Genomic DNA, 21,798 nt, shown 5'->3' with positions numbered 1-21,798 from the left:
TTTTGGTTTATTTATTGAATTTTTTTAAACCTTTTTATCACAAATATATAATTATTCATTCTTACAAAAAAAGGATGGTAGCCCCCAAAATGTAATAATTAAACTGATTTGCATTTGTAAAATAGATCCTGCCAGGATAAGACAAATATAAGCAACTGGTAAAGTTGGTATTGTCTGCTTTATACCAAGTAAAACCTACTTCAAAACTTCCAATCACATTCACTTCTCTAAATAAACCATATCACTAAGTTAACACAAATCTGGCTGTCAAAACTGGCAATTTGTATTTTCTATTGACCAAAAAACAAACAAACACTCATTCTGATGACTTTTTGTTGTTGCTACACTGGTTGGGCTCTCCTTCAATATCTTCGATGGTCTCATGCAGACATCTGTTGCGTGTCTCTGGCAACGTCCTCGCCACCAGCGCTCCCAGTACAGCTGTTGAGCACAAGACCACCTGGGGCAGGTCCTTCCAGACCTCGTCCAGTAACAGGATCAAAGGAGACACAGCGACCCCAAACCGAGCCATGAAGGAGTTGTAGCCCATTCCATTCTGCCTGTAAATGGGAAAAGTACAGCTCTTACAGGAGAGACTAAGTATGAGGGTTTGCTTATGCACTATTTATTCATTAACATTTGGCAGGAAAAATGGTTTACATGTCCTTTTGTGCTGATTAAAATGTGCAAAAAGTCCACAAGCTGTAGTCATACATTTCCTATATTGACACCTAAACACACTTGATTTAAATCCAAACATAAAGGAATTAAGTCCCCGTGTTTATTGAAATGAAAATAGCACTTATGTTGTGCTATCTAAACTGTAAATTCAGTGCTCTTTGCACAGTCTAGAGTGCCTGCAAGCTAATATTTATTAGCTTAAATAACCAGATATACTGCAACCCCCTCTGCCATATCAAACAAGGTAAGTGAATCTTCATTAGTACAGACTGAGCATCTGCATAGTTTACCATGAACTTACCTCGTCATCACAGTATATTGGGTGCATAGCAAGGCAAAGGTAGCACAATTTGTTTAAACCATGTTTGCACATGCCACAGAAACTCAAGGCAGCTACACAAATGTGTGATGCGCTTGTACGTAAAGGTTAGGTTATCGCTTCCTTACCTAACTACAGTTGGATACAGCTCAGAGCTGTACAAGCCGACCGTTCCAAAGGAGGCAGCAGAAAACCCCTTCCCAAAAACAGCAACAACTGTTCGAGCCACAGGTATACCTGCAAAAAAGGGGTTTATGTTTTTTTTATAGTAAATATTGTAGAAATTGATCATAAAAAAATGCAGAATTTAGCTGGGTTCCTACTTTTTGGTATCACAATGTTGATTCCAAGACAGAGACCAGCTAACAACAGAGCTCCCACCTCAGTGTTGCGTCTGCCTATTTTATCTAGGAGATAATAAACCGAAAGCTTGGCTGGCACCTCTATTAAAGCATAGGTAAACTGAGTAAGGTGGATGTTCAAGCCAAAGCCAGTGATGTTGAAGCTGATGCCGTAAGCTGTTGTTGCCACGCAAAACCTGTGGGCATGGGCAAATTCAGAAACTGGTTTTAATTTAAAGTTAACATTTTGGGGTTCTAATACAAATGACAATTTTAATAATTGAAGGCAGTATTAAAGATTGCACAAACCATAATAAACCAGTTCGCAGGGCTAGTTTCCTCATCTTAGGTGTTCGAATCAAGTCAAGGTAGGTATAAGTTCGGCCTTTCGTCTCCCTCACTACAATGGTGGATAATGTCTGAAAAAAAAAAAAGCCAGGGGCAGTCATATTTAAAACCAGGTCATTTAAAATACAAATGGTGTAAAACAAGAGTTAATTTCATGTCTGCCAATTGAGTATACAACCTCTGCTTGAAGTGTGTGAATCGAATCTTCTCTTTGATTCATCTTTGCGCATTTCTTCAGGTACATCTGAGCCTTCTCCAATTTTCCATTGGCAATGAGCCACCTTGCGGAGTCTGGCAACCACCTGATGTTAACAACAGAGATGGTTTTTAACCCATATGTACTTTAAGGAAATTAATCTATAAAAAAAAAAAAACTCAATATGTTGTGTTAAGCATTTTATTACTTCACATTTTCTGTTAACGCGTCTACTCTGTAACCTTACATCAGTGAGTACTAAGTTTAATATGCAAAAACTAATTATGTGGTTACAGGTTATCTAAATGGTAAGATGAACAGTTTCTGTAATTTTGATTTTTTTTTAAGGGATCCTCAGCTAAATGTCTATGAAGTTACCAAATATTTTTGGCTTCATGATTTTTTATTTTTTTTAAGCTTATTTGCGTCTTAAATAAGCATTAATATATTTTTTTAATGTGTTGTCACTTGCAAATTTATTTTTATTAAAGTACAGAGACAGATTTATTACATTTCAGAATGGTACATCTTTTATGTAAAATATACAACTATTTTATTTTAAAGCTGCCAATTGTAATGTCACCTTTAAAATCAATGAAATCAGAAACAACGTAATTGTTTCTGTTTAAGTACATATAGTGGGTAAAGGTGCCCGGTTCTTGGTCCGGCTAAATAAAATTCATTTAGAGCCACAAATGTTACGCGACTCTGTGGACTATTTTAAGAAGCAGTTACAATTTTTCTTTTTTAAACAGGCCTTTTGTTGAATGTTTTTATTATTTTGTTTTAACTGTTTTGTTGGTTTCTTTGTCTGTGAAAGGTGCTTAATAAATAGACTTTATTTACTATAACGTTTTGAAAAATACAGACAACTTAGCATTTTTAACAGAAATAAAATCTTTTGCAAAAATATGGATGGGCATTTTCTTCAACGAGATAATTATATCTGGATCTGGATGATGCAACAAAAAGCATGTGATTTCCAATCTAATAATAAGAAAGCTTGATTTCAAAAAACATTTCTCGTACTTTTAGTGTCATTCTGTTGTGAAAATTCAATTATGGCATGGGAAAAAAAACTGCTACGGTCCTCTTTTGTTATAAATACTGTATATTTAAAAACGCTGGTAGGTTCTTCCATAATTTCCGCCAAAGTTCTTCAGAAATCCAAAGAGCCACTTACAGCTCCTGAGGCACAGGTGGCAGACCCTAGGTTTAGAAAATAAACTAAAGGCTGTTACAATGATGTAATCATTATTAGTGTTGCACTGATACCAGTATCGGACGGGGCTCAGATCCAGCTTTAAAATGGTTGTATCGGTATCGGCGAGTACCAACAAATAGGGCACCGATACCATTTTGATGTTTGTATGTCACTTGAACGCAGCCTTCTCTCTCCCGACTAGTATTATACATCTTATATAAGTTCATAAAAGTTGCACTATTTTGGCATTTGAGAGCCAAAACTCAGGGTTTAAAAGAGATTATTTAATTATTAATGTCATTTTGCTGTCGTACTGTTGCACTACTATTATATATGTTATAATTTCACTAATGTTGCACTATTTTGGCCTTTGAGAGCCAAAAGTTTATTCAACTATTGTCACCCATTCCAGGTAGGCAATAATAAGTTCTACTACCCTAAGCAGTAAGCAGTTCTTCATATACACACACACACATCAATTTCAAACAGATGGTATCGGTATTGGCCAATACTGCACAGCCACGTATCGGGTATCGGTATCGGGCCAAAAAAATGGCATCGGTGCAACACTAATCATTAATGAATTGAAGCTAATGGTTCCCAGGTCTTTGGATGAGGAACTCATAGTGGGTTGGGACACGTTTACACAAATGTTAGATTATTAATTTTTGTTACCAAAAAAAGTAGTTATTAATGAATTAAAGTAGTTTCATGGATGTTCATCCTGCCAGATTGCTGTTGTTTACTTTTGAGATAGATCTACTAAAACCAAAAGCGTCACAGGGAGAAGGCCCACATGCCAAGTCTCGACAGGTGTCAAACAGTTAAACTGATAATGTCGTGTGATACATGCAGATTTTTGCTTTTTGTGAAAAAGATCCCAAAACAAAAATAAAAGCACACTATGGAATAGATGGAAAAATATACATACTGCTTTGTTTTACATGGCTAATTAATTCAGTTCAATTCAATTTCATTTATATAGCGCCAAATCATGAAACATGTCATCTCAAGGCACTTTACAAAATCAAGTTCAATCATATTATACAGATTGGGTCAGATTATACAGATTGGTCAAAAATGTCCTATATAAGAAAACCAGTTGAATGCATCAAAGTCCCGACAAGCAGCATTCACTCCTGGGGAACCGTAGAGCCACAGGGAGAGTCGTCTGCATTGTACATGGCTTTGCAGCAATCCCTCATACTGAGCAAGCATGAAGCGACAGTGGGAAGAAAAACTCCCCATTAACGGGAAGGAAAACCTCCGGCAGAACCGGGCTCAGTATGAACGGTCATCTGCCTCGACCGACTGGGGTTACAGAAGACAGAGCAGAGACACAACAAGAGAGACAAAAAAGCACAGAAGCACACATTGATCTAGTAATCTGTTCTACATTAGATGGTAGTAGCAGGTGAGCCGTCTTCTCTGGATGATGTCACAGTTAACAGAACGCCAGACCAGGTGTACCTACTATGAAGAAAAAGAGAGAGAGCAAAAAGTTAAAAGCTGAAATGACGACAGTCATTTCAATGTAATACAATGCAAAACTGGAGAACAGTAGACTAAAGAACAGTAGAAATCAGTAGAGTGAGAAAATTAGACCCTGATGTCCTCCAGCAGCCTAGGCCTATCACAGCACAACTATAGAGATAGCTCAGGGTATGAGCCACTCTAACTATAAGCTTTGTCAAAAAGGAAAGTTTTAACATTAGTCTTAAAAATAGATAGGGTGTCTGCCTCACGGACCAAAACTGGGAGTTGGTTCCACAGGAGAGGAGCCTGATAGCTAAAGGATCTGCCTCCCATTCTACTTTTAGAGACTCTAGGAACCACCAGCAGACCTGCAGTCTGAGAGCGAAGTGCTCTGTTAGGAACATACGGGGTAATCAGAGCTCTGATATATGATGGAGCTTGATTATTAAGGGCTTTATACGTTAGAAGGAGAATTTTAAATTATATTATTGATTTAACAGGAAGCCAATGAAGGGAAGCTAAAATTGGAGAAATATGATCCCTCTTGTTGATTTTCATCAGAACTCTTGCCGCAGCATTTTGAATCAGCTGAAGACTTCGAACTGCATTTTGTGGACTTCCTGATAGTAAAGAATTACAATAGTCCAGCCTTGAAGTAACAAATGCATGGACTAGTTTTTCAGCATCACTCCTGGACAGAATGTTTCTAATTTTGGCGATATTCCGGAGGTGAAAAAAGGAAACTCTGGAAACCTGTTTAATATGGGATTTAAATGACATGTCTTGGTCGAAAACAACACCAAGATTTTTAACTTTATTACCAGGGACCAAGTTAATGCCATCCAGATTAAGTGATTGATTAAGAACTTTATTTTTTGAAGACTCTGGCCCAAAGATTACAACTTCTTTCTTGTCAGAATTTAAATGCAGGAAATTTAAAGTCATCCAGCTTTTGATGTCATCAAGACATGACTGCAGTCGAAGTAACTGATTGGATTCATCAGGATTTATGGATAAATATAGCTGAGTGTCATCAGCATAACAGTGGAAATTAATCCCATGCTGTCTGATAATTTTGCCTATCGGAAGCACATATATAGTAAATAGAATTGGTCCAAGGACTGAACCCTGTGGTACTCCACAAGTGACCCTAGAGTTTGAGGAAGATTTATTATTAACATGAACAAACTGGAATCTGTCCGACAGATAAGATTTAAACCAGCCTAATGCTTTTCCCTTAATCCCTACAGTATGCTCAAGTCTTTGTAGGAGAATATTGTGATCAACTGTATCAAATGCAGCACTGAGATCTAACAGGACAAGTATAGACACAAGTCCATTATCTGAGGCCATGAGAATATCATTGGTGACCTTCACCAGAGCTGTTTCAGTGCTATGATGAGCTCTGAAGCCTGACTGAAACTCCTCAAGTAGGTCATTACTTTGTAAATGTTCACATAGTTGATTAGCAACTACTTTCTCAATAATTTTAGATAAGAAAAGAAGATTAGATATAGGTCTGTAATTTACTAACTCATCTTGATCAAGAGATGGTTTCTTAAGTAAAGGTTTAATAACAGCTACTTTAAAAGCCTGTGGTACATATCCATTTACCAAGGATAGATTAACCATGTCTTAAATAGGACCACTGATCAGAGGGAATACCTCCTTAAACAACTTGGTTGGGATTGGGTCTAACATACAGGTAGAAGGTTTAGATGAAGCTAAAATTTTAGATAGCTCAGAAAGCTCTACTGCTTTTAAACAGTTCAGACACTGCACAGGTTCTAAGGATTCCTCCAATGCTGCCTCACTTACTGAGGATGAGGTAATCATGTTTGGGAGGATGCCAATTATTTTATTTTTAATGGAATCAATTTTATTTATGAAGAATCCCATAAAATCAGTACTGCTAAGAGCTAAGGGAATGGATCGATCAACAGAGCTGTGGCTCTGGGTAAGTTTGGCAATTGTACTGAAGAGAAATCTAGGATTATTCTTATTCTCCTCAATTAATGATGAAAAATATGCTGCTCTAACTCTGCGAAGGGTCTTGTTATACAACAATAGACTGTTCTTCCAGATTAGGTAGGATTTCTCTTGGTGTGTAGAGCGCCATTTTCTCTCCAATTTCCTAACATTGTGCTTCAAGGAACGCAGCTCTGAATTAAACCAAGGAGCCAGCTTCCTGTGAATAATCACCTTCTTTTTCAAGGGAGCTACATTGTCTAATACAGAACGCAATGACGAAGTCATACCGTTTACAAAGACATCTATTTGTGAATTGGAAGAAACAACATTGCTGCCATCTACAGGGCATTTTCTGCAATACGGAGGATATTAAAAAGGGGACAGACTCTTTAAGTTTTGATACAGCATTATCTGATAAAGATCTACTATAATGGAACCCTCTTTTGGGGGTGGAGAACTCAGTTAGATTAAACTCAAATGTTATTAAAAAATGATCAGATAGGACAGGGTTGTGAGGAAATACTGTTAATTCTTCACAATCAATGCCATATGTCAGCACAAGGTCTAAAGTATGGAGCCAAGAGTGCGTCGGTTTATGCACATTTTGAGCAAAACCAATTGAATCTAGGATAGTTTTAAAGGCTACACTAAGGTTATCACATTCTGCGTCAACATGGATGTTAAAATCACCCACTATAATAGCCTTATCAGTATTTAACACCAAATCAGATAAGAAATCTGACAACTCATCCAAAAACTGAGTGTAAGGGCCTGGTGGACGATACAAAACAACAAACAGAAGAGGTTTTATTGCTTTGCAGTTTGGATGAGGGAAAGTGAGGGTTAAATGTTCAAAAGAACTGTAGTTATTAATTGGCCTGGGACTAATTAATAAATCAGACTGAAAGATGGTTGCCACTCCTCCTCCTCTTCCCACAGATCTGGGAATGTGGAAATTTGAATAATTGGAGGGAGTTGACTCATTTATACTAACGTAGTCCTCTTGTAGCCAGGTTTCTGTGAGACAAAACAAATCAATCTGTTTATCAGAAATCAATTCGTTAACTAAGTCTTTGGAGGGAGAGACCTTATATTTAATAGACCACATTTAATTGTTTTATTTTTAGGTTCAAGGTGAACCGTATTGATTTTTATTAGGTTTTTATGATTTGTTCCTTTTAGATAAGTTTTTGATCTGTTAAGTTTTGGCCGTGGGAAAGACACCGTCTCAATAGGATAATGGATGGGTAACAGTACAGAAGCTGCAGAGAGGTGTGTTAAACTACGGCTCTGCTTCCTGGTCTGGACCCTGGGTTGTCAGCATTTAGGAGGACTAATAAATCCGGCCAGATTTCTAGAAAGAAGAGCTGCACCATCCAAAGTAGGATGGATGCCGTCTCTCCGGATCAGACCAGGTTTTCCCCAGAAAGTTCTCCAGTTATCAATGTAGCCCACGTCGTTTTCAGGACACCACCTAGACAACCAGCGGTTGAATGATGACATGCGGCTAAACATGTCATCACTGGTCAAATCAGGCAGGGGACCAGAGAAAATTACGGAGTCCGACATTGCTTTAGCAAACTCACACACCGAAGCAACACCAACTTTAGTGACCTCCGATCGGCGTGATCGGGTGTCATTACCGCCAGCGTGAATAACAATCTTACTGTATTTACGCTTATCCTTAGCCAGCCGTTTTAGGTAAGATTCTATGTCGCCCGTTCTGGCCCCTGGTAGGCATTTAACTATGGTCCCTGGTGTCTCTAGTGCCACGTTTCTGACTATTGAGCTCCCAATAATCAGGGTCGGCTTCTCAGCGGGTGTGTCGCTGAGTGGGGAAAATTTGTTTGAAACGCAGACGGGTTGGTGGTGAACTGGGGGCTGAAATCTAGAGCTATGCTTCCTACGAACTGTCACCCAGCCAGCCTGCTTACCCGGCTGCTCGGGTGCTTCTGGAGGACCACTAAGTGAACTAACGCTAGGTCTATGTGGCTCCGCGCTAGCAGAGGGGCGGCTATCAGCTGGTCTTTCCATAGCACGGAGCCGGGACTCTAATTCTGACACCCTCGCCTCCAAAGCTACAAAAACACTACATTTATTACAAGTACCATTATCACTAAAGGAGGCAGAGGAATAGCTAAACATCTGACACAGAGAGCAAGAGATAAGGGGAGACTTAGTCAGAGACGGAGAAGCTGAAGTAATAGTAGGAGAGGAAGCCATTGTGGAGCTAAAGCTAGGCTAGGCTAAAGCTAGGCTAGCGCCCTTCTACCACGCCAAGAGAGCAAACCGTGAAACACGAGGAGTTCCCAAGCGTGATGTGCAGCAACAGAAAATAAATAAAACCATTATTGGCTAGGCTTGGTCTTTGACATAAGAGAGGCCAGGAAACCCCGGTCCCCCAAATCAAGTCCCCAGCAATGCTTCTTTTTTAAGCGATTTTGGGTGTCGCTAAAAAAAAACTTGGCTTAGTTTTGGTAAATAAAAGCCACCGTGACAAAGTTGTGTTTACGGGGAAACCACCGAGTCATACCTCCAAGTGATGATGGCCAAGATTAAAGGTGAGGTCACGCTGACAACCAGCCAACGCCAGTCAGTCACCAAGTAGGCGATGCCTGAAAATATTACTAGGCCAAAACTCCAGGATAAACTATCGATGACTCCCACCAGTTTCCTGTGCTCAATATCCACCCACTCCACATCTGCAAAGACACAGTTCATCAAAAGGGGAAACTAAACGTTCCTCACAAGGCTGTCCTGCCCTATGGTAACCATAATTACGGATGGGGTTGTGGCATATTTTGAGAAAGAAATCAGCAATGAATTACTGAGCGCGGATGAGGCGATGACAATGCCAGTGATGCAGAAGCCAGTGAAGAACCTCAATACTGCAAACATGACGTAGGTTGTGGAGAAAGCACTTGCCACAGCAAACAGCATGCCGGACACATACGACACCAGGAGCATGATCCTGCGGCCAAACCTGTGGAGAGTCAACCGCATGAAGCTGAGAATAAAACAAAGAACACAACCTTTAGTTTAAATGCTGCATTACAAAGCTATAATACCTGTCACTCAGACTTCCAAAGGTTATGGCTCCAAACATTACTCCGACAAAGAAGATTGTGGCTGTTGCTTTATTTTTCCCTCTTCTGTCGCACACAAGGTCCCACTTTGTGGAGCAAGAGTGGAAAGGCAAAGGATCACTCTATCAAAGATACTCACAACAATAACAAAGTTTATTTAGAGAAAGAGAGAAAAAGCAGTCAGTGGGATTACCTCCGAGGTTATAGTTGATTTGAAGGTGGTGTTGTCGTACACCCATCCATTCTGGCATGGCACGGCGGCGGCATCAGAAACGTCAGAGGAGTTAAGCAACAGGTGATACTGAGGCTTCGCAAACATCCGACAGGAGCTCACACTCCCATCCCTCTCGACTGGGACGGTCACGGCGATCCTCTCCGCCTGAGACAGATTCAGGAAATCTCCCAAAGAGCTGATGTCACAGTGGTGAGCCGGAGTTGCTGCGATGAAATTATTCAGCATGAAGTGGCAGGGAAGCGTGAAGCGTCCGAGGAAGTTGATCGCGACGATCATTATCTGAAATTTGCCAAATCCGCCAATATCGGCGAGAACGTTCTCAAACGTCATCGTTGCTTCCTTCTGCAGTGCGACAATGTGCCCTGCAAGCTCAACGGGGGAAAGTATGCTAAAGTGGCTCCCATGCCTGTGCACAGCGAAGCCCACCGCTGTCTTGGGTGTTTGCCAAGACAGGACAACCTTTGGCACTTGACGACACCACTGGCTGCGAGATTACAGGTGAAGTGAGTGAATATTTGACTTAACAAATCCGCAGCCGACTTACTTCTAAGTAAGAGGAGCGGGCAGTGGTGTTAAGAAGGCTCTCATTTAAAGAGAACAATAGGATCACCCTCTTTTTCTGTAGCTCTTTTCCACAAGCTTCATAGATCAGATAAGACACAAAAGAGTTTTAGTCCAAAGCTAGGTTGGACCCTCTTGTGTTCAGAACTGCCCTGATGTTTTTTTTTTTTTTTTTTTTTGCAAAGATTAAACAAGGTGTTGGAAACATTGTGCAGAGAATTTGGACAATATTAACCTGATAATTACGCAGTTGTTGCTGATTTAGTGGCTCCACATTCTTGATGTAAATCTCCTGTTCCACCACATCCACTACTCAGACGTTGGGTAGACTGCGGTCCTGAAGGGATGGACGTTGGTCTCCAACATCAGTCAAGTATGCTGCGCTATTAAAGTGAGGAAACGTTTGATAAGCAAACTTTGAAAATACACTTCTTACATGGACGTTCTGTTGATTTGCTATTTACAGCTCAATGTCGTCAACAGCGGCTTGTAGTCTGCAAAAAAGGGAGCTTATGGCGCTGCAATTATTAGTTACATTTAATAAACTAATAATTGCCGCATCACATTGTTGTGTAATAATGTTATACGGTTACAAATCTGTGTTCAGTTTAGTCTTAAATTGTGGTGTTTAAAGTTTAGATCAGGCCGTTATCAAATCACAGATGAGTGGTAAAAATAAAAATGTGTAATGTTTTATAAATGTGTAATTTTTGAAAAGCAAAAAGCTTTGAGTTTTTAGGTATATACATCCGTGGGATGTTTTAAACAGATGGCTGGCAAACATTTTCGTACTTATTTAACTTGATTTGATTCAAAGACTCTTTATTGTCACCGCGTGGTACTGAGGTGAAATTTCCTTTTGGCCACTCCGGTTCAGAGTACACATAAAGGCAAATAAAAATACAGTTTTTATTCCACATTTCATTCATATTTTCTTTTATTAAATTTAGATTTAACCCCTCAAATAGCAATCTATTTAAAAGAATTGTTGACTGTCAGTTTCAGGCCATTCATATTTGCTTGAATGTACTGTTAAAATGCACAACATTTTTTTTTTAAATTGCTGCATTTGTTACATCTACTCAGTCATTGACCAAGTCATAGTTATTCCAGAGTTGTACATCTAAAATGAAAAACCAGCAATTTTGTCTTAAGGATAGTTTTCAAAAGATTATTATTTCTTTTTATCCGCGATGCAAACTGGATTGTGATGAGTCATGCTTACAACGCAGCAGAAGATTCAAAGTGGAAGGGTTGAATATTACCTGGATTTACTTATTCATGTAAAATAAAGAGCGATAGATGGTTTAGTACCTGTAACCTTGTAGGCTGCACCTCAAGCAAACTGTACAAGTCAGACTGGCAGGGCCACATTAAGAAGTCATGGCCTCTTTTTTCGTTTGCACAACTTGGGAAACTGTATCTTGGCTGTGGCTATTTGGATGGAATTTATTGTGCCCTAACCTATTTGTGGCCCCCTGTACTCATTCTGGGTGGCCCCAATAGCGTTTCAAGAAAAATTTGGTCTAGGTGGCTGATGCAGATGGAAGATTTGAGTTTTTAATTAGGGCAAAATTATGACAAGAAAGTAGAAATCCTACAAATGAAATTGTTAAGTACAACACAAAGTATTCATCTTTAAATAAACACACTTTTGACATTCTCTTTAATTTCATAGTAACATCTATCCGCTGACATTTAATTACTCAAATTCAGACGTTGGAGCATTAAAATCTGCTTTGAATTCAATTATTAAAATTGGCTAATTACAGCAAGTGTTTTCAAAGAGCAACTGAGCCAAATACTGTTATTATATAGCTAAACCAGAGTCAAATTAAATTATTCAAAATAATTAGCAAACTGGACGACCATCTTTCAATACGACTATTGAGCAAAAGCTTTTTTTACCTTTTAAAATTATCATATGTTGTAGAGCAGGTAAAAAAAATTACAACATTTTTTATTTTATTTTTATTTATTTTTTGGCCATCGAGTTCCTTTAACAGGACAATTTTGGTCCACGTACCGAAAAGTTTGGACACCCCTGAAATAGAACTATGGCTGTACACTAAAATAAGTTGCACAAGTGATCCCTCAGACGTTTTCCTGAGCAGTTGTTTTAAAAGTTAAAATTTCTGTGCACTGATGATTACCTTGTCTTTATTAAGTTTGCTTTGTTTAAAGTCTGTCTGTTAAACTACACAGGAAGGTCTGTTAAGAGTTTGTCGCTGAAATAAATACACACAACTGAGACTCAGATAAATCTCTCCCTTGATAATAACATGGTTCAAGATATTTATAACATCTGACGTCACAAAAACATCAGCAGACCTGGTGGTTGCTTAGCTGTCAGATTTTCTGGTTGCATGTAAAGTTGGTAGCTGGGATCCAATCACTCAGGAAGGATTTTGATGCAGGGTGTGAATTGTCGTTGGCACAGTCGGATCAGTCTGGCTGCATGGCTTAGAAATAAAAAGCAGTCATGCAGAAAATCCTGTTAGGGACAAATTATTTGTCCGACTGCAACCATGTTGGTTAGTTAGATAGGACACAATCACAACATTTATGGACAACACTTAGTGTTTTAGTTTACTTCAGAGCTTTAAGGAAGAAAGAAATCCTTGGCAATTAATATGTTTGTTTATTTATATTTATTTTTGCCTTACGACCGGAAATTAAAATGAACTGTTTGAAATGTTGCACTATTTAACGGACAGAACTTGCCTACAACTTTGAAGAGGTGTTTTTTTCAAATCATTATTATTGTGAAGCAAACAACAACTAGGACAAAATAACAAAAAAGTTCAGTGTGCAGAGCTGTTCACTCTCCTCGAAAGTCAGTACTTTGTAGAACCACCTTTTGCGGCAATTCCAGCTGCAAGTAGCTTTGGGTGATTCTCTATGAGCTCGCCACATCTGGCCCCTGGGATTTTTGTCCATTCCAGGTTAAACTGCTTCAGCTCTTTCTTGTTTTTTTGCTTTAAGCGTCCATCTTCAAGTCTAACCATGTATTCTCAATTGCATTGATAAATTGGACCTCCGTCCCAATCTCAAATCACAGCCAGGTTGACGGGGGTTTTGCTCAAGAATATCCCTGTATTTTGTATCCATTTTTCCCTTCCCTCAAACCAATTTCCCAGTCACTGCTGCTAAAAAACATTCCCACAGCATGATGCTGCCAACACCATGCTTCACTGAGGGAATGATGTTCTTGGGAGGATGGGATGTGTTGGGTTTGGACCAGACACATCCCATCCTCCTTGGTTGCCAAAAGGTTCCTCATCAGATCAGCTCTGCAGCTCCTTCAGGGTTACCTTGGTCTCTGTGCTTCCCCTCTGATTAATGTCCTCCTTACTTGGTTTGTGATTTTTGGAGGGCGGGCCTCTCTCGACAGGTTTGCTGTGGTACCAGGTGCTTTCCAGTTGAAGAAAATGGATTTGATGGTGCTCCAGGGCCCCGTTTTAGAATGCGGAGTTAATGGAGTAATATCTGGGGTAAATTCCTGCATACCCTGGCTTTTCCACTTCAGAAGATGATGGATTTGATGACGGTGCTCCAGGGAAACCTCAAAGATTTGGATACTTTTTATAACCCCACCCTGACTTGTACTTCTTGACAACTTTGTCCCTGACTTGTCTGGAGTCTTTTGATTAGTGGTGCTGCAGCTTCTGGAGCTTTTCAGAAAAGTCATGTTTATACTGACAGATGATGTCCGTTTACTAACTGTGGGACTTCTGAAGGTAATTGCACCAGAACTTTTCAGGAGCTTCATAGCAAAGGGGTGTGTGGGGGTGGATTAGTGTTAGCTTCTTTGACAAATTATTTTCATTATTATTCTTGTCAAGTGACCTTTATTGCATAACAGAAACAACAACATAGCTAAATAAAAACTACATGAAAGAATAAGAACTTTGACGAAATGAACTGACAATTTGTCACTATATATGCTATCTTAAGCACCAGGGGATTTTTTCATTGAACTGCTTGTAGTTGTACCTGTTTGGTGTTCGTAGAACTAGTTTCTATCATCTCCTATAGCCAAGATCTGGATGTTTCTGTGATTACCAGACATGTCTGTGTTTAACGAAATGGAATTTACAGTATAGAAAGTTGAAGAATAAAATAAGTTTCTCCCAGAGTAGTGGAAATTGGGGTTTAAGAAAAATGCCTAATCTGTTTTTGTAAGTATTACATATTCAAACATTAACATTATGTCTGGTTAAAACTATTGATGCGATTCATAACAAGAAGCATTTGGTGTTAATAACTCAAGAGGATTGATGAAAAGTTTTTACATTTTAGACATAATTTAGGCAACTAAATTTACTAGATTTTGTTGACTAAATTGCTATGATAATTACTGGTAGTTGGCTAAAACTAGATTAAAACTACAAATCTGATGACTAAATTATAACTAAAACTAAATAAAAGTTTAGTCAAAAGACTAAGACTGAAACTAAATTAAAATTTGCTGCCAAGAATTACCACTTGGGTGGATACATATGGACATGTCAACTTTCCGTTTTTTATTTTATTTATTTATTTTATTCTTCTTATATATATATATATATATATATATATATATATATATATATATATATATATATATATATATATATAGAGAGAGAGAGAGAGAGAGAGAGAGAGAGAGAGAGAGATAGATAGATAGATAGATAGATAGATAGATAGATAGATAGATAGATAGATAGATAGATAGATAAAGCATGATCTTGTAACTTTTAACCACTAACTTCCAGGTTTAGCGCTCCTGAAGGCCACTGGCAACACTGCGTTGTGGCAAAATTAAACAGTCTCCCTCCAAGTTTTGGAATCCGATAGCAGACCAGTTTGGACCAGCACACTGAGAGATCATTGAGTTACTTGTAAAGACAAGGCCACATTCGCTCCTCTAGATTAAATCCTAAATTGTATGTAACCTAGAATGGGTCAGGTGACCCATTCAGCGACGATATCCGTTCCGCTCAAGTTACATAGGACATCGATGCCGACCAAGTACTGTATATTAACCTGCAAAACCATTTAATATATCTCAAATTAAGCTAATACTTGGGTAAAAACTTCCACACTGCTGCTTTCAAAAGCAATGGGTGGATGCTTTTCCAAGGTGCTGTAATACTTAAATGACTCAGAAGAGGCACAAAAAAAAGTCCTTCTCAGAACATCAAAACGTTTTATCAGTCGCCCCTTTTTTCACTCATTCTTCTCCAGAAACCAAACTTTTTAGTTTTTTTCATGCCTCAAAACAGTCACAGTGTGGGTTTCTCATCAGTTGAGGGTATTGATCGTCTTCTGTAAAACAAAAGAGATTTTCATAAAGCACTTATACGTTTTGAAGGCATCTGAAAATAGGCGGCGGTACTCTACCTCGTCTGCTCCACGTCTTCGATAGTCTCCGGCAGACGGACATTTAGAGTCTCAGGCAGAAAAGAAGCTGATAAAGTCGCAGCAACAGCCACCAGGCAGAAAATGATACTCGGCAAGTAAGACCAGACGTCCTCAAGAATTATCACCAGGGGCGACACGGACACACCAATACGGGCCATAAAAGAGCTGTAACCAAGTCCATTTTGCCTGTATGACACAAAGCCCAAAAATAACTTGATTGTAGTGTCCTCATTTCCTGATTTTATTTAAAATTTTTATCAGACATTTAAAAGAGCTTACGCATCTGTTAACTAGATAACAAGATTTCGATTTGACATAAAGCGGTTAAAGTGTTTTCAGACCTCATGACAGTCGGATAAAGCTCTGTTGTGTACAGGAATACAGTTGTAAAAGCTGCCTCTGCAAACATCTTGCCCGAAGCTCCCAAAAATGTCCTTGCGATCCACTGACCTGAAAAAAAAGTACTTTTGTCAGGCGTTTCTACTTCGAAAGATCACGGTTTCATGACTTTTTGCTTCAAATCACAGATGATTTTAGTTTTACAGTTTATTTCTGTCAAGTGTAAACGCTGCTGCAAAAGCGCTCGCGTTGTTAGAAACGCAAACTTAAATCCACGATTTACTCTGAGGGATGAACATGTTGCAGAATAAACACAGCCCTGTGAGGAAAAGCGTTCCAGCCTGAGTCCACCTTCGGCCTATTTTGTTCAGAAAAAAGACGATGAAGACTTTTGCCGGGACTTCAGTGACGCCGTAGATGAATTGAGTGAGATAAACGTTCACTCCAAACCCAGAGACGTTCAAGCTGATTCCATAGTAGATGCAGGCCACTCCAAACCTACAGGCAAACAAGCACAGCAAAAGGTTTATTTATTAAAAATATACTGGTCAAAGAATGCTGGTTTCTGATTGGCCAGTTTGCATCCTGTGTTATTTTTTATGTATATTGCTTCCTGTCTGGTGCATAAAATTAGAGTCGGAGCTGTAAACGTGTCTTTTGTTTCTCTCTAGCTGAGGAGTGAATTATATTAAAAAAAAGATATACGCTGATATTACGCCATGGCTGGCAAAAATGTTCTCATCACCTAAAAAATTATGATAACGTGGTTTTCAACGTTTTTTTAGAACTAAAAATTAGCAAATATTTATATTCAGCCCCCTTTTCTCTGACAAACTAAATAAAATCATTTTGCAACTAATTGCCTTCAGAAGTCATCGATTAGTGACTGGAAGGCACGTGTTAAAGTTTAGTCTCTAGATGTGCAAAGCTGGTAGAGAGATTACACAAAACAGTTGCAGCTGTTACTGCCGGGAAAAGCTGTTACTGCAACGTACCGACTCGAGGGGACTGATTTCTACATGCACAATAGCCTTCTCTGTTTTAAAATCACTCAATGAGAGATTGGAAAATCTATTTTCTTTTTGTTTTTACTTCACTATTATTGGCTAGTTAGTGTTAGTTTGTCATTTCAAATTAATCTTAAAAAAAAAAAAACATCAGAGAGGTATGGATGCTTTTGTAAGGCCTAGCAAAATCACAGTTTGAGGATGAATTTCAGAAATTGTTTTAAAATTTAAAGGATTTATATACCACACAATGCCAGTCTTTAGAGCAAGCTGTCTCATTCTGGGGGTCTTCACAAGGTCCACATAGGAGTATTTCCTATTTTCGTCCTCTACAATTATTACCTTGGAGAGAACCTGGCAATAAAAGAGAAATGTGAACAAAAACCTTTTCACACACACACACACACACACACACACACACACACATATATATATATATATATATATATATATATATATATATATATATATATATATATATATATATATATATATATATATATATATGCAAATAATAATATATATATATATATATATGCAAATAATACCTCAGGCTTTAGGTCAGCCATGAACTCCTCTCTGCGGTTGTATTTTGCACACTCAGTGAGGTGAAAATGAGCACTATTCACTTTTCCATTACTTATGAGCCATCTGGCAGACTCAGGCAGCCACCTGCACAGGAAGAGAGGTGGACTGAACAATGACATCTTATAAATGTTTTATTTTTTCAAGACTTTGTAAGGATTTTCCTAGCTCAAAACTTTTTGCTACACTTTAAATCTGACCAGGTTCACCTTACCGCCAACAGATTATAGCTAACAACAGCGGGGAGGTCACAGTGGCGGTCAGGTGTCTCCAGTCCTTCACGAGATAGGCCACACCGGGTAACAGAACAGTCGACATGCTCCAGTCCAGACTCATTAAAACTCCAACCACGGTGCGGTGCTTGATGTCCACCCATTCTATACCTGTTGGAAAAAGAACATTGAAAGAAAAAAACAACTCATCAGAATAATATCGTTTAATAAATGAGTTTTGTGATTTCCAACACGGTCAAGGTTTGGTGTATTCATGAAAAGTTTTTTTTATATAGGGTCATCTCCCTTTGCACACATAATCGTCAATGAATCTCAGCTTTTAATACAAAGACTTTAACATGGCATTGGCAGCTACAGCAGCTTAAACGCTTCTGTGAAGGCTGTCAACAAGGTTTAGTTGTGTGTTTGTGGGAATTTGTGACTATTCTTCCAAAAAACACTCATTTGTGAGGTCAGACACCAATGTTGGACGAGAAGGCCTGGCTCAAGGTCTCCTCTCTAATTTGCCCCAGAGTTGTTTTATTGGGTTGAGGTCAGGACTGTATGCTGGCTAGTTAGGTTCTTTGGCATCATACTCCTTCATTCATCACTTTATGGACCTCCCTTTGTGCGCTGGTGTGCTGTCATGTTTGAATTGAAGAGCCATTCACAAACTTTCCCACAACGATTGAAGTATTACATTGTACAAAATAACTCGCCAATTAAATAGAGAGGCAGGATTTGTCACTCCAGAAAAACACTGTAATGAAAAACACGTGCACGGTTGTTGTTTTTTTCTGTTTTAGACGCAGAGTGTGTAACACAAAGGGAAAAGGCCTTTTTGTTTTATTAACAGCTGTACAAGTTTGTTTGTGGCCATTAATCCTTGTCTTTGAATGACCTTTAATGGTTCAAAATAAAAAGAGTCAATCACCAAGACCAAGTCAATGTCGTCCATTCAAATAGGTGAATCAACCAAATCTGTAGAAGTGTTGACAGAAAACTTACAAAGGACAATGGAGACAATACTGATTCCAGAAATCCCGAATCCAGTGAAAAATCTCATGGCAGCAAACATGGCAAAATTGTAAGAGAAGGCACTTGCAAAACCAAAGATGGCGGTTATTATGTAGGACACCAGAAGTGTTCTTTTACGGCCAAACCTGTGAAAAGACACAATCAACGAATAAATATCAATATTTCAAAATGAAAAAAAAAAAGTTATCAAAATATACAATCTTATGAACTTGAACTGTTGTTAAAACTGTTTTTGCTTAGGTACACTTTGTTGTACACTTGTGTTACTATTTAATATAAAAGTAAGTATTATTAATGTGATCTCTTTTGGTTGTGGTAAATTTAGAGCAATCTATTGTCTAGTGCCCTGCTTGCAAAGTAATAAGTTGTAATTAGTCTTAATATTTTTGAGCTAAAATAACACGTCAATTTGTGCACAGCGGGAGGAACCTGGGGTGCCTAAAGAGAACCCACACATGTACAGGAAAAACTTGCTGCAATTTCAATGACACTAAATGAAACCATATTTCAACTATTTCTGTTCCTACAAAAGCTTTTAGTTGAGCAAACAGAAGAAAACAGATGCCTATACAAATTAAAGTTATTTAACTCTAGCAATATAATTTAGAGTTTCTAGTTGTGTCTTGATTCTAAAACTATGAAGATGTTTTTAATACAGATATAGATCCAGTAATCAGAAACATTTGACAGTGGAATTCAACAGTAATAAAAAAAACAACGACCTGTCACTATGATAGCCAAACGCTGCTGCTCCAACCATCACCCCCATGAAGAAGATGGTGGCTGTGGCTCTGTTCACGCTTTTCTTATCACAAACCAAGTCCCACTAAAAGGAAACACAGACAACATAGCAGAGAACATTAAACATATAAAACTTATAATAATGTAAACAATGTCCTGACAGAGCTTACCTCAGTAGCCAGGGTGGATTTGAAGGTGCTGTTGTCATAAACCCACCCGTTCTGGCATGGAATCGTAGGTAAATCAGTGGTGTTGGTAGAGTTATGGAGCAGGTGATACTGAGGCTCCGCGAACATCTGGCACAAGCTCGGGCTCCCATCGCTCTGTGAGGGAACGCCGACGACAAGCTGGTCTTCCAGAGATAGATTCCTAAACCTTTCCCCATCGTCTAAGGAACTGATGTCGCAGTGGTGAGAGGGAATGACCGTGATGAAATTGTTAAGCAGGAAGTGAAACGGCAAAGTCACGCGAGGAATGACCAGCAAGAGAATCATCCTTATCTGAAATCTCCCGAAGCCATTAACCTCTACGAGCACGTTCTCAAACTTCATCTTGCTGGTAGGTGATGCAGTGCTGAAGAGCGGAAGAACGCGGCACAGAGGAGCAGGAAACTCAGGAACACATCTTTTTCCCTCTGTTGCAGTCTTGTGGTTAATGGACATACAGCTATGCTCACCAAAGCCCATCATGTAACTTTTTATTTAATAAATAACTTTGTCAGACGGACTGCGCTCGAAGTTTGCCTTGGTTTGAAAATAGACACGCTCCTGTAAGCACACGCATCGGTTTCATTTGGGGTTAGGGTGGTAATTATCAGTCAGGATTTGACCATGCTTTGAGTAAATGATCAAGAACCAGCGTTTTGTAAAACCTTCGGCTGTAAGTGTGTCTGGATCATTCGGCTGTGGGTTATAGAGATGACGGAAGACACGAGCAATGATTCTAGAGAAGCAGTTCTTGGTGTTCATAATCATTATAATTCTACAGTGAGGTTTGGTATTACACAGTTATGCAACGTGGTCAGTTTATCACGCACTGCTTCTGACGAGACAAAAGTTAGTCATTTATGGTTGTTATTTTGGGGCTAAATTACCCCTTTTAAACCTTCTGAGGTCTTTTTTCTGTAGTTTTACCCGAGCCATAAAAAATAGTAAATACTTTATGCTTACTATTACTGCATGAATATTGGGGGGAAAAGGTGGAACTGGGGCTAAACAGGACAAAATCGGTTCCATTCTTGAAATGTAATTCCCTTACAGCACTAACACATATCTACAATGTGTCTCCATTTCATACTAAGGCCCCGTTCCCACTGCAGGCAAATGTGGCCCACATCAGATTTTTTTTTTGCAAACCAAGCGACCCGGTCAGACGTTTTAGATCCAGTGACAGTGCTCAGATCAGGCCCAAATCGGATATTTTCAAGTCACATTCCATATGTGGTCCTGAATCTGATTCATATCTGATCTTTTTGAACGTGACTCCAGTGGGAACCAACAAGGTGGATTTACTGCGTCTTTGATGTCACTTTCAATCGACACGTGTCACGACTTTGTGCCAGCAGCAGCTGGAGGTGATAGCAGTTAGCATTAGCAAGACAGACAGCAAGACTTTAAACAGGAAAACCCAAGACGGCTCATATAGGAACCGTTTGGATGAGAGAAGTAACACATTGGCGTGCAAAATTTGTGTCCGATCCTGCATACGGAGAACTTTGTATCATCAAAGAGGCTTTCACTTGTGGCCAGCTATTGTATTGCATGTCAACGGGGACAGTGCTTCGAAATCTGCCCCCGTTGCAAAGCGATAGAAATGATTGCGACAAGTGTCCTGCCTTTGGAGTCGAGATGAGAGTCACTGATATTATCAAAAGTTGCCCCCCACTTCTTAAAGTAATGAATTAACTAGGTCTCTGTGAAGTTATTAAAATCCCAGCTCCACCAGTCCGGGCTGCATCTTCGCAGCCAAACAAACCTCGGTATTGCCAAAACTTTGTAAAATGCCAGAGTTTCACATTCCCTTTATTTCCCCCTTAGCATCCGCTGACACAAA

General features: G+C 39.0%; 1 protein-coding gene across 1 annotated transcript; it reads right to left on the bottom strand.

The window, feature by feature from the left end:
• Window positions 1–7: 7 nt before the first annotated feature.
• LOC105915647 lies at window positions 8–20,366 on the bottom strand. The gene is made up of 19 exons (XM_036136629.1): window positions 19,917–20,366; window positions 19,728–19,831; window positions 18,976–19,130; window positions 17,970–18,138; window positions 17,719–17,842; window positions 17,415–17,524; window positions 16,447–16,661; window positions 16,166–16,274; window positions 15,804–16,010; window positions 15,690–15,728; window positions 9,816–10,341; window positions 9,605–9,708; window positions 9,365–9,519; window positions 9,070–9,238; window positions 1,868–1,991; window positions 1,651–1,760; window positions 1,324–1,538; window positions 1,129–1,237; window positions 8–560 (listed from the first exon to the last, which is right to left on the bottom strand). Exons 1-19 carry the CDS (start codon window positions 20,295–20,297, stop codon window positions 317–319), a joined length of 3,369 nt encoding a protein of 1,122 aa, XP_035992522.1. The 5' UTR covers window positions 20,298–20,366; the 3' UTR covers window positions 8–316.
• Between the last annotated feature and the right edge of the window lie 1,432 nt (window positions 20,367–21,798).

This window comes from Fundulus heteroclitus, chromosome 5 (genome assembly GCF_011125445.2).
Source record: "Fundulus heteroclitus isolate FHET01 chromosome 5, MU-UCD_Fhet_4.1, whole genome shotgun sequence".
NCBI classification, from domain to species: domain Eukaryota; kingdom Metazoa; phylum Chordata; class Actinopteri; order Cyprinodontiformes; family Fundulidae; genus Fundulus; species Fundulus heteroclitus.
Note: the sequence above shows the minus strand (reverse complement) of the source record. Positions and strands in the feature narration are given on the sequence as shown.

What these genes read in the sequence shown, in the direction of transcription:
- LOC105915647 (XM_036136629.1), bottom strand. Translation starts at nt 20,297, where the DNA reads ATGAAGTTTGAGAACGTGCTCGTAGAGGTTAATGGCTTCGGGAGATTT. An exon ending in TGGCTGACCTAAAGCCTGAG is followed by an intron (nt 17,525 to 17,718) that starts GTATTATTTGCA and finishes TTTTATTGCCAG; the next exon opens with GTTCTCTCCAAGGTAATAAT. An exon ending in TTCACACACTTCAAGCAGAG is followed by an intron (nt 1,761 to 1,867) that starts GTTGTATACTCA and finishes TTTTTTTTTCAG; the next exon opens with ACATTATCCACCATTGTAGT.